At 36.0% G+C, this 12,832-nt stretch overlaps 1 protein-coding gene across 1 annotated transcript in view; it reads left to right on the forward strand.

Annotated features, from left to right (window-relative positions):
• Window positions 1-12,832, forward strand: part of ATM (ATM serine/threonine kinase) — a 64,150-nt gene that overhangs the window by 1,217 nt on the left and 50,101 nt on the right. Inside the window, 14 exon segments of the mRNA XM_050333390.1 lie at window positions 681-826; window positions 1,240-1,404; window positions 3,378-3,543; window positions 3,835-4,073; window positions 4,845-5,008; window positions 5,375-5,544; window positions 7,097-7,468; window positions 7,981-8,175; window positions 8,520-8,615; window positions 9,105-9,330; window positions 10,535-10,666; window positions 11,327-11,452; window positions 11,575-11,664; window positions 12,571-12,739. Coding sequence (XP_050189347.1) covers window positions 681-826; window positions 1,240-1,404; window positions 3,378-3,543; window positions 3,835-4,073; window positions 4,845-5,008; window positions 5,375-5,544; window positions 7,097-7,468; window positions 7,981-8,175; window positions 8,520-8,615; window positions 9,105-9,330; window positions 10,535-10,666; window positions 11,327-11,452; window positions 11,575-11,664; window positions 12,571-12,739 — 2,456 coding nt within the window.

The raw sequence follows: 12,832 nt of genomic DNA on the forward strand, positions 1-12,832 counted from the left end.
TGGTCTGGTCAGCTTTCCATTATGTTTTTTAATTGGAAAGCATTGGAATTTTCTTTTTTTATAGGTGTAGCAAAAATATTTTAAGAAGTGTTTGATAAATTTTATATGTTGCTTTTGAGATGGTTAATAATACATTAGAAATACACGGGAGGAATACAAAATTAGAAACTCTAAACTGAATACCAAATGGTAGGTCAGAAAAAATATGTAGCAATTGCCAGTGACAAAGCCAGTGAAAAGTCTAATCTATTCATAGATCTAAAATATAATCCATATATTAACTTTAAATCATGGAGAAATAGGACTTGAAGGTTTTCCTCAATAAAAGCAGTGATAAGTATTTCTTATTATTTTCCTGTATAATGTTGCAGCATGAATAAAAAGACAGCATTGCGGTTTTTTTACTAATTTTAAGTTGTGTGTTTATCACTGTGCAAAGTTTAAATGAAAGTTTGGTTTCTATTTGAGTTGCTTCTAGATTATCTTCAAAATTTACAGGTCCTTTTACAGACTGTTTCCATCATGCTTGGACTGTAATATATATCAGTTGGGTTTGGTCTTTGATAATTAGAATTGCGTGAAGAACAGGAACTGGCATTTTAGGCTAAATCAGCATTCACCTATTTTACTTCAATCATAAATGAGCAGATCCTTGATTAATATCTCTTTCATTTTTTAAGTGTCTTGCAGAAATATTTCCAGAAAGAAATTAGAAACCTGCAGCAGACAAAACCAAATGCATCTGCTTCAACCCAAACTATGAGACAGAAAAAGATACAAGAAGTTGGAAGCCTGGTCAAATACTTCATCAGATGTGCTAATAAAAGTCAGTTATTTGTATTATCCTATAGAGTTACTGTTTTAATTTGGTACTTTACTTTCAAGTTTGAATTTTTACCAGTTACTAGTGTAGGGTTCATCTTACTCACTTACAGATGTTTACTATTTAAATATCTTAATGTCAATCAGTCCTTTGTGCTCCTTCTCTGTCCTTACTGATGTTCACAGTGCCTTTTTCTAGTTATTCAAGTTGTCTATAACTGATATATCCTCTCATAAATAGTTTCTTTCTTAGAAACAATTAGTTTAAGAAGATATTTTCTAACAGAACTGTTTCAGAACTGTAGGTTTTGGGTTGGGTTTTTTTCTTTTTTTATTAGATAACACTTACAAACAATTACAGATTTCTTTGGGTTAATTCGGGTAAATTAAGCAGTCTCATGTTGTTTCTTCATGTAGGAGGACCAAGGCTGAAATGTCAGGAACTTCTGATTTACGTCATGGAAATTATGAGGGATCCAACAAGTTGTGCTGCATGTGGTTCTGACTGTAGTAACATACTCCTAAAAGATATCCTCTCAGTAAGGAAATACTGGTGTGCGATATCCCAGCACCAGTGGTCAGGTAACATTTTTAAACCTACTTAGAAATGTCTTTTCCTGCAACAGAAACGTGGTTAGAAGCATTTTAATTTGTTTGAGGCCCTGTGGTGTGAGATACTACCCAAAATATGGAGTAAAGTAGTGTCAGCCTTGAAGGCTTACAGTTGAAATAAACAAAGCGACAAAGATTTGGAATTGTTTTTTTTTTTCTTTCTGCATACTGTTTGTCTGTTGCTTCCTTAAACGTGTGTTTATTTACAGTCAGGCTATGTGTGCATGGTCTGCACAGGGCTTAACACCCATAGCAAATCCATGGAATGTGTGTGCTGGCAAAAACCTCAGTAAAGCTAATGTTAGTGTGCAGTTGTTTGCAAGTTATTAGGAACTGGCTGGTATAGGTTTGATACAGTCAATGTATTACTTTTAAATTTTATTATCTGAGTTTTGATGGCTTATGAAGGTCCTAAAAAAACACTGAGTTGCTGTTCTTCTATGCACGTCGTATGTAAAGAAAAACTGTAAAGCTTAAGATGTAAATAGCAAAAAACAGATGTAAAACTTGAGTAATGATAGAGCACGCAACCTGAACTGAGTGGAAATGCACAGACAGTTTTTAACTTTTCAGAGGATTGGATCTGACTACAATTTGACAGTTCATTTATTTAGCATGGAGAAGAATGTTTATGTATTCTGAATTATCTGACATCTACTAACCTCTCAACTCACCTTTTTACATTTGTTGATAGTATTTTGAAAAGAAAAAAGGGTATTAGATGTTTTATAGTCTAGTTTGTTGGATGTTGCATGTGCAGTTGTGGAGAAAGTTTAGAAGTATTGTGTGTAGTGGAGTGCTTTGAAGCCAGAGTTTGGATTTCTGAAAGGCATTTTATGAGAAAATACTCTGCTCTACCACTTGAAGAGAGTGGCTTAACTACAGAATAGAAATAAGCCTGCAAAGAACTCGGAAGAGGTGTCTGGTGATACTGGGAGTGAAAAGGGAGGCAAAAAAACCTGCTGAGGGCTGGCAAAGCAGAGCAACTGAAATGGAATCATTCAAGGTGGGAGATTCCTACAAGAGTTCAAGGCCAGGTTGGATGGAGTCACCCGGTCTAGTGAAAAGCGTCCCTGCCCATGGCAGGGGGTTGAAACTAGATGATCTTTGTGGTCCATTCTAACCGATATCTTTCTATGATTCTATGTGGTTGGGTAATTAAAGAGCCTGAGGATGAGATCTCCGAAGTTAAGGAAGTTGGTACAATTTGGCTGTGGAGATAGAACTGGAAGTTCAAGATTGAAGGGGAAGCTGGAACTGTATGAGAGCACTGCCTGAGACTAGGAATGCTACCAGCCTCCATGTTGGAATAGAAAGTGAAGACAAGGAGTGAGCAGATAGGGAGGCTGGAAGCTGGAGTTCAGAGCAATAAACAGGAAACAAGAACTGGGTGCTTAGGTAGAATTGAGCCTAAGTGGGTAGGGAATAAGGCAAGAAGCCAGGAGCCCATGTGAATTTCTGTGTGGTGGTTAGTTTGTTTAGGAACATGGAAGTTAGCTGAGTCTGTGTGTGGACAAAAGCTGGAAGCGTTACAGAAGAAATTTTGACATTAGATCATAAGAGGCGCAGTGTAATTTAGCTACAGGAGTGAGGCAGCACTGAAGACCATAAATCTAAAGGAAGACAGGCTTTAATCCATTAAAGAAAACAAGTTGCTTTTATTGAATGAGAGATATATGAGCTTTGTAAAGGTTACCATAACCTTTTATAGTGATTTTTTAAGGCTTACTTATAAGTCTTGGGGTACAATGAGGAAGTCAGATTTCTCTTTATAAAATCAGGGTTCTGGTGCAGTGTAAAGTAAAAACATAAATTCCAGCTTTTAATCACACAGTGGTGGTTGCTGTATCTTTATTGTATTATTTTTCATCAAGCTTCTTATAATTTAATTCTCTATTATATACATGTTTATATATATTTGTGGTTTTTTAATACATTTACAGAGTTGCTGATCCTGTATGGCCAATTGTACCTCAAACCTTCTGGAAATATTAGTAGAGTCTTGGTGGCTAGGATAATTCACACACTTATGAGGGGGTACTGCTTCCAAACTGATGGGTTGAGTTCTGATATGCTTATCTTCTTTTCAAAAGCCATGCAGTCTGCAAGGTATGTTGCAAGTGCTCCTTTTGTATGCTAATACCTACTTTTAGAAAATAAATAATTTTAATTATTTGAGATTGGTATTGAGTAATAACAGGTACTACTTCTTTAGATATATTTTGTTCTGTCTTTGAATGCCAATGTAATAACTTGTTTAAAAAACTAATAACTTCTACATTTGTTAGGTAAATAATATTCTGAATGTAGTTACTTGCTAGTATTTACATTTGAACAGTTCTTATGAAAAGAAATCAGATTCTTTCTTTTGGAAGTGTACATGTTTGATTTATGTTACAGACAGGAGAGGAATAGTGCAGGCCTGGATCATATTGTTGGAGCAATGAATATCTTCTGCAATAAGTTTGCTGACAACTGTCGCATACGGATTTGTAAAGTAGGGGAAGAAATTTTACCTGCGTTGCTTTATATATGGACTCACTATAGACCAAAGGATTCCCTGAAGGAATCAATAATTGAGTTATTTCGTCTCCAAGTTCATATTCATCATCCAAAGGGTGCAAAAAGTCAGGGAAGAGGTACAATAAAAAGCTTCTTTTTTTTTTTATTGCTGCATGTGATTGTTGAATTTGCTGTACCAACTCTGAATTTTGATACCGAGTTTTGGAACCATTGATGGAAGTGATGATTATCTGTCAGTAGTTTTGTGCTATAGGTTAATGTTGAGTTAAAGTGAAGAAGGGTTTCCAAATTTTATGCACCAAGAGAATATTAGTTATGTGAAGTCCTTTAAAACTTTGGGGGTTGGGATTTTTTTTAGTCAAGAGGCGATTTAATTTACTAAATCAAAACACTAAGTCTCTGTAGAAGGGAAATAATTATTTAGATTGCCACATATTTTGGTATCTTACCTGGTCTATTTAAGACCAGAGATTACTACTCTCAATTAAGTGTGCCTTATACTACAAAACTGCTCAGAGAATATCACTCAGTAATTGTGTTGGCCATGGCCTATTTTAGTTCTAGCATAATTTTTTTAAGTTTTTTTTTTTGTGCTTTGTACAAATCTATCCATTGCATTTTACTGTATTTTTTCCCATTAGATGAAGAATTATTTACTAGAAACATGATTCCTACCTTAATTACTTGTATGTGCTGATTAAGTTATCTCTTAACTTTTTCACTTTTTAATTTTATCCATTATCCATTATAGAACTTGCTTTACAGGCCTATAGGTGTTGAACTTTGTATGCTTTATTCTGATTTTGGCTGAATTTTGCACTGCCTGGATGGGTTTACATACTGAGTGGGTGATACACATTATGTTTTCATTGTTTTTGCATGTACAGGTGCATATGACTTAACAAAATGGCAAAGTATCTTGCATAACCTGTATGATCTTCTGGTGAATGAAATAAATCTCATCAGTAGTAGAGGAAAGTATTCTTCAGGCTCGCGTAATATTGCTGTAAAGGAAAATTTAATTGAGTTAATGGCTGATATTTGTCATCAGGTAACTTTTTTTTTTTAATATAAACTTGACTATGTAATTACTGAGTTGTATGTTTTGCTTTTTAAAGTAATATGACTCAATTATTCCTCAGAATAATTTACTGAGGTATTCATACCTTTTGTCTGTGTTTTGTTAATTTTGTACAGCTTAGAACTGTAGTATACTAGATTTCACTAGAGTTTCTTGTTAGACTATAAGCAGAGGTCTTGTTATAGTAAAGAATAATAAATAATAATTCTGGTTCCCTCTTAAGAGGCTTTATACACAGTAAAAAAATGGATTAGTTTAGGTTGGCATTTCAGTTTTCTTGTAAATACTGACTTTTTTTTTTTCATTTGTGTACTTTTAAATTTCTCTTAATAAAAGGTTTTTACAGAGGATACCAAAGTCCTTGAAATTACCCAGTCATTTGCCATTACCCAAAGAGAGCCCAGTGAAGACACAGTACCAAACAAGCGCAGGAGGATTGAACTAGGCTGGGGGGTCATTCGAGACAACGTGCAAATATCTCAGAAGGATTTTGATGTCATACCTTGGTAATAACATCTTTACATGAAAAAAGTATCACTCCAGACATATTTAACACTCTCCTAAATATGTTGTGCGTTCAAGTTGGGTGTCTGCACGTGCTGTAATTATATATCTAAGCACTGAACTTAGATTCTCACAGTATTTGGAAAGCAGTGAGTACTGCTCTTGGTACTTTAAAACCTTTTGATCTTTAATTTCCTAGCAAATAACAAATGAGGCCTGGTAAACTGTGTTGTAGTGTATAAGGTATTACTGTCTCTGATTTTTTACCCGTCTTTTGTGTTAGATATTACCATTCTTTATGTAAGCATTGTCTGTGATCCAGTTTATGAGTATTAGGAAATTAACATGATATTTATTGCTGTCTTACTCTGGCTGTCTTACTGTCTTGCTGTCTTACTCTAGCAACCATTGACAGTTTGGTCATTTTGGACTAGTTCATGCAGTTTTCTGTAACACCTGCCCTGAAAACTGTTGCAAGGCCTGGCTTTTTACCTTGGACTTAGATTAAGGAGTATTTTGCTTGCCATGAACTGGAGGTATAGCTTTATGTCCTGCTGATTGTTGCAGGAGGACTCTGTAGCAATGAGTGTAGCGAGGAGGAGTCTATTACTACTATTATTACTATTAAAAGACCACAGATGGACTTTTCCAGAAGCCTACCAGTTGTAGCCCTGAGCCCAGGCATGTTCATTGTTTAACTAAAATAGATCACGCTGGATGTTTTTTGCTGTTACTGTGTCTCTCTGTCTTTCTGACTTTTCCTGGAAACTACTGTACAAGATACCACAGCAGCATAGCTGCTTATGAAATGGTTCCTGAGCTGGGGTGGCAGTTTTTGTGTGTGTGTGTGTGTGTGTGTGTGTGTGTGTGTGCTTACTGCTTGTGGTATTGGGGCAAAATGGCTGTTTAGGATCCAGGTGAGAAGTTAACATGCTATTCTGTGTGGAGGTGCCAATGGTCAAGAAATACTGCAAGTACTGTAATTTCATATCCTGAGTTTAGAAGGGACCCAGAAGGGCCCAACTCCTGACCCTGCACAGGACAGCCCCAAGAATCCCTCCACGTTTTTGACTCCAGCTGCAACCATTGCTATAAACAAAACTCTTCCAACGTACCATTCCCAGCTAAACATCTTTTCATTTTCCTGTCTGCAGAGATGTTGCTGTAATGTTTTCCTCTTCATATAATTTCACCTTTGAGGTCCTTCTCTGTATCAGAGTTTATAACAAACTAGTCCAGAAGGAGAAAAAAATATTTTTTGGCCTGAAAATTTGTTTGCGTGTGGTCAGAAATTTGTGAACTTGGCTTGTAAGAAATCAAAAATCAATGAAGTCAGTTGTAAGAAATTATTAGTGATAGTGAGGCTAGATGTGCAGACTTTGCAAGTGAAAATGGTAGAAATACTGAACCTGTATATTTTGATAGTAAACAAATCAGCTCAATACTGGAAAGTATAAAAATGAAGTGGCAATTGGAGAAGGCTTTGTTAATTTACTCCTGAAAATGCAAATTTCTGTATGTTTGCTGTTAATTGCTTCACTTTCTATTTTCAAGGTTACAGATTACAACTCAATTAATATCAAAGTATCCCATGAGTCTTCCTAGCAACGAGCTACCTCCCTTGCTCAGTGTACTTCACCAGTTACTGCCTCAGCAGCGCCGAGGAGAGAGGACCCGATACGTGCTGAAGTGTCTCACAGAGGTAGCTTTGTGCCAAACCCAGAAAACTGATTTGAAAAGCACCCACAAGCTGGAGCTCCAGAGAACCTGGGCAAAGATTTGGACTCTTACCATTCGCAGTGTAAGCTTCCAGCAAATTGAAGTGGAGAGCTTTGGGCTACTTGGAGCTATGATTCAAGGAAACCTTGTCGTGACAGATAAAGAACTGTGGAAGATCTTTTCAGGACCTGCATGCAAGCCTTCAAGGTAAAATGGAAGCAAGGATAGTGTTTTGGGTCTGATTCACATTCCTCTTTAATGTGAAACCAAAACCACTCAATATTATTGTTGTTGTGGCTCTATTTCTATTTAAGAACTGCACACATTTGTCTTTTAAGCATTTAAAGTGACCATAAGTATGTAAGTCTGAAAGCAAGAGGCAGAAGAGGAAAGGCAAGCATCTTCACATTTAAAATGGACTAAAAATTTAAAATCTGACTGGCAGATCTGTTGATTTTTTAAAATTTTTTAAAAGGTGTATTTTCTTTTAAATTTTTATTCTGAAATAAATGTTCTGAAACAGTCTTTAAAATAGATCAGAAATGTCTGTAATAGCCAAGAAAAATTAAAATGCAAAGATTTTAATGAAAGTGTTAACCAGCATGCATGCTTATGTACTTGATGCTTTCTGTGCATGGAAAAATACTGACTTTGCTTTAGAGTGCTGGTCAACAAATACCACGTTGTTTCTCACAAATCCTGTTCCATTTTTGTTACAGCTCTTCTGTATGTTGTTTATCACTAGTGATGTCTGCCTATTCCATGCCAGAAAATTTGGACACAGGAATGGAACATAATATTTCTGAAAGAAATCTGGATTCTGCATTAAGAGAGGCAATAATGAAATGGCTCCTGTCCTGCAATTTGGAGGAAGAGATAGAAGAATGTGCAGGATTGCCTCCCGTGCTCTGCAGGTAAAATCTTCGGGGCATAATTTTACATGTAGGCTCACCCTATAACACAGAAAACTGTGCAGGGAAAAGTGTATTATGTTGATGCAGAATTCTCCTATGTTAATGCTTCCATAGAGTTTATGGGGTTTTTAAGCTTTCTGTAGAATGTGATTCTGGGGACCTAATTTGGTTATCTGTCTATATCATTTCAGATACATGATCTATGTGTTAGAAATATTCAGTGTAAACTTAGACTTTTCTTCATGAAAACTGTTAATCTGCCTAACGTTAGATGCACTTCAGGAATCAATCATAAGAGCTTGTCTGATTGCAAGACAATACAAAAACATTTTCTTTCTTTACAGTGATTTTCCTCATCTTGTATTACAAAAAATTCTTGTGAGTCTTACAATGAAGAACTGTAGAGCTGCTATGAACTTTTTCCAAAATGATACTAAATGGTATGTTTTTAAATTAATCATTATAGACACTTAAGCTAGGAGTGCTCCTGCATGTCTCACTGATGTATATGTTCAAGCTTTTGGAATATATCTAGTTTCTCTTAATGAAACTAAAATGTGTATCAATTGTTCTAATGCAAGATAAGACTTTCCTACTAAAAGTTAAAAATACTAGTTTTAGGGGTTTTATGAATTTCCGCTCCAGTTGTGTAAATTAGGCTGAGGTCAGCAATCTTAACACAAAAAAAGATGCTTCCATATGAACTTCAGTAGGAGGTATGATCTGTTTGGAGGCTTCATGTTTCCTTGCAGTTGAGTTAGAGCTAGGGAAAGTCATGTCAGAAATTAAAGGTCAACCAGAGTTTGGAAACACAAAAAGATAAAATATTTTACTTTGCTTTTGTTTATTTCTTGTATTTAAATAATACTTTTAAAGACTTGTAAGTTGTATACTGGCTGCTAAAGTAAAAACTATCTCTCTTCTTCAAGTGAGCAACATGTGCAGAGTAAAGAAGAAAACGGTTTTTCTGATGTTGAAGAGCTGTACCTGCAGACAACATTTGATGAAATGGATATTTTCACTAACTTTGCAGTAAATGTTGCAGATAAAAACGTGACTGGTTCAAGACTTGCCATCAACCAAAATCTTAGGGAAACACTGGAGAATTGTCTTTTAGCAATGTCAGAAAAGCTTTTAAGCAATTGTGCTCCTAAGGTAAGTTAGAAATTACTGTTACATCCTTACATTTGTGCTCACAAATGATATATTTTCAAGGCAAATTATTTACATAATTCACAAAATATCCATAGTTTTCATAAGTAGTGTGAGTACGTAGTAGCTGTATCGAAGTGTAAGCATGTGCCAAATTGCCACATAAACCAGTTACCCTGCTTTTGTGATGTTGGTTTCAACTTCTGTAGCCCTGTAATGCTGCAAGTTCTTTCCAGTTTTCAACCAAATTAGCCTGAGACATAGAGGTCTTAATTAGGTTTTGTAAAAGGAAGCAGCTCTATAAAGGTGTAATTGTAAAGAAAACTGCAAATATGGACTACATGAAAAAGAGTAGAACCAGTGCTCAAGGGAACTGGTTATCCCCCTTCACTCTTTGCCTTTAGATGGTATGTGCAGTTTTGGGCCTTTCAGGGCAAAACAGACGTGTAATGCCTTCAGTGGAGGCCTCTGAGATGGTGGGAGCTCCAGCACTTGGCCCTATGAGGGAAGACAGAAGAAACTGGGCTTGTTCAACCTGGAGCAGAACGGGCTTTGGGGGACCCTACCAGTTCCTATAAGATTACCTAAAAGACAGAGCCATGCTCTTCATTCACAGTGGTTTATTGCAGGAACGTGAGACAGCAGGCAGAGTCAAGAGAAGTTCACACTTGTGCAAGAAGAATTTTATCTATGTCAAGACAGTCAGTCTGTGGCACAGGTTGCCTCGCCTGAGAGGTGGTGCAGTCTGCCTCCTCTGAGTTTTTCAAGTCCTGACTGGATCAAGCCTTGAGTAACCTATTTTGACCTTAAATTGACCCCGCTGTATGCAGGAGGTTGGACCAGAGACCTGCTGAGTCTGAACTATCCTGTGATCCAGTTCCTGACTTGCTAGTACTGTCTTGTGTCCTTGCAGAAGATGAGATAGATAAACAGAGTACATGCCAAGAGCTTGGAAGTATTGCCATGATGGAATCTAAAGGAGAGAGGGAATTAAAAGTGATTTGAAGGATGGAAGCCTAAGGACCAGGGGACATACAGCTAGTATTGTAACATGGAGAGCTGAAAGAACTTGTTCAGGAGCTGAGGCAGCTGCGATGCCAAACACTAGGATGCAAATCTTCGTATATAAATTGTTTAAAAATGACTAAATAATTCTGTATTTTGTGGTGATAAACTAGTGGTATTTATACTAGTGTATTTGATTTAGTCTAAGGTTCTTGCTGCTGAACACCTTGTCCGATGTGCCAGTCTCTTGGTTGGTGTTCTTGGTTGCTATTGCTACACTGGTATATTTAAAGAAGAGGATGCCTGTAAATCAGAGTTGTTCCAGAATGCTAAGGTAAGCAGTAATGCATTTGGGAGCTGTTAAAAATAAGATAAAGAATTAAATTAAATCTTAAAATTCTGTTCACATTGACACATTTTCAGAGCACTGATTTCTGCTTAAGAAAAGGCAGTTTAGAGAGGTTTAAATGTGTTTCTCTGTGAAAGAGTCACTGAAACTGTCAGTATACTGGGAGGCCAGTTTTACAGTGCAGATTATTCTAAATATTGTTACATTTCTGAGTTACACCTTTTAAAAAAGTGGAATTATCCTGGACATGTAGACAAAGGCCTACTTTCAGGATAACAAGTCCTTTCATTTCTAGATCTTTTATGCAGGAATTTAAGATAATTTGATGGTTTAAACCAGTATGAAGACAGCTACTGCTGCTATTATTATTGTTACTACTACTATCTGAGGTAGTTTCTTGCTTACAGGAACCCCTCAAACGTACACATTATGGACATATGCTGTATTTTTCTTTTGTGATGAAAATATTAGTGTTTCAAGCACATCTAGGCCAGGTTTTTGTTGCACATTATGAATATCAAAGCTGTATGAATGAGAACTTATGAATGAGAATCATATCCTTTTTTCTTTTTGTGTGTGATGCGTATGTGCAAATGTACAAAGGCATTTAACTGAGGTTTTTTAACCATGTTGTGTTTTTACTAGTCTCTCATTCACTATGCTGGAGAAAGCATTTCTCAGTCAAAAAACAAACTAAATGAAGATACCCAGGTCAACTCTCTGAGGACTTTGATAATGCAGTGTACAAAATGTTTGTGCAATTGCACCAAGGTAAAGTTTATAAAGGACTTTTTATTTCTTTGTTCATTAATGAGATCACAAAGTTAAATATCATACATATGGCTCCTGGAAAAAAATTAATTAACCTATCTGTATATCTTGCTTTCTTACAGAACAGTGCTAATAAGATATTGTCTAATATATTCCTGCGTTTGTTAACATCAAAATTTATGAATGATCTCTTAGATATTTGCAAAAATCTCGTAAGTACATTCTGTCTGTTTCTAAATGCAGTGTTCTTCTATGAGAAGATTGTTTTTACAGCACAATAATTTGGAGGCAAACCAAACAAGATATGTGTTATTGAAAAAATCAAAATTCATTGAGTTTTGTAGAGAAATCCTAACTGGAGACATTTTCCTTTAGCATTTGAACACAGGCTTAGGGCAAAAAAAGAGAGCAGATGGATAACATGTGATCAAGGTTAGCATTCCAGTTCACATTAAAAACCAAAATTATACTATTTTTCATTTTTTTTAATACTTTATTATGGTAGAAGTATATACAAAAAAAGCAATAACACATGGTATTTAACTTTAATACACTTTTAAAGGGTTTTTTTTGGTGTTTATTATGTAAGTATTTAACTGTAAATGGCTCTCTGGGAAAAGTAATAGTGTGGCACTTCACTGTGTTTAGCACAATTCTTAAAACTTCTCTTTTTGGCACATTGCAGTCAGGTATAGGTGGACAAATTCCTTTTATTTTGGAGATGAGGAAGAGCAGAGAGTTTTACCTTCTTGTCATCTGGTAGGGAAAGTTGTAATTAAGTGTGTCCCCAAAAAAGTCACATGCCTTTTCATTTCTCTGGAATTATGAAGTATAGTGAGAAGTTTGTGGGTCTTGTAGGGAGAACTGTTTTAAAAAACCTGACACAGATATCAGTAGCTATCTGAGGAAGCTTATATCCTAACGAGAATAGTTGAGATGGTTCATTATGTGTAGATGACAGGTTTACCCCAAAGGATGGAATTCATCAATTTCATGTAGCTCTTACTGTCATCACCTATTTCAGTTCACTGAGAAACTGTAGTGTCTCTTGTGCTGTGCCTGCACTGTTTCTTCTGTCTTTAAAAACCAGCTTTAAAAGGGTGTGGCGTTTTTGCCAGATGACAGCTACTGGAAAACCAAGTGTACTGGGAGAAGTGGATCTCAGGAATGATCCTGAGGAGAGTATAATGGAAGTAGATAACCAGGTATCTGATGATCTATTTGATAATCGTTCAGTGACTGACATCAGTGATACGCATGAATCTGGTGATATGCAAACTGCAACAGGTGAGTCTTCTCTATGTCCAAAACTACTTGCAAAAGCTTGATTTTACAAATTACTCTTTGCTTGAAAGATAGCAAGATACAGAGTTGTGCTAT

Source organism: Myiozetetes cayanensis, unplaced genomic scaffold (genome assembly GCF_022539395.1).
Source record: "Myiozetetes cayanensis isolate MyiCay16 unplaced genomic scaffold, myiCay2020 scf5-8, whole genome shotgun sequence".
Classification (NCBI taxonomy): Eukaryota; Metazoa; Chordata; class Aves; order Passeriformes; family Tyrannidae; genus Myiozetetes; species Myiozetetes cayanensis.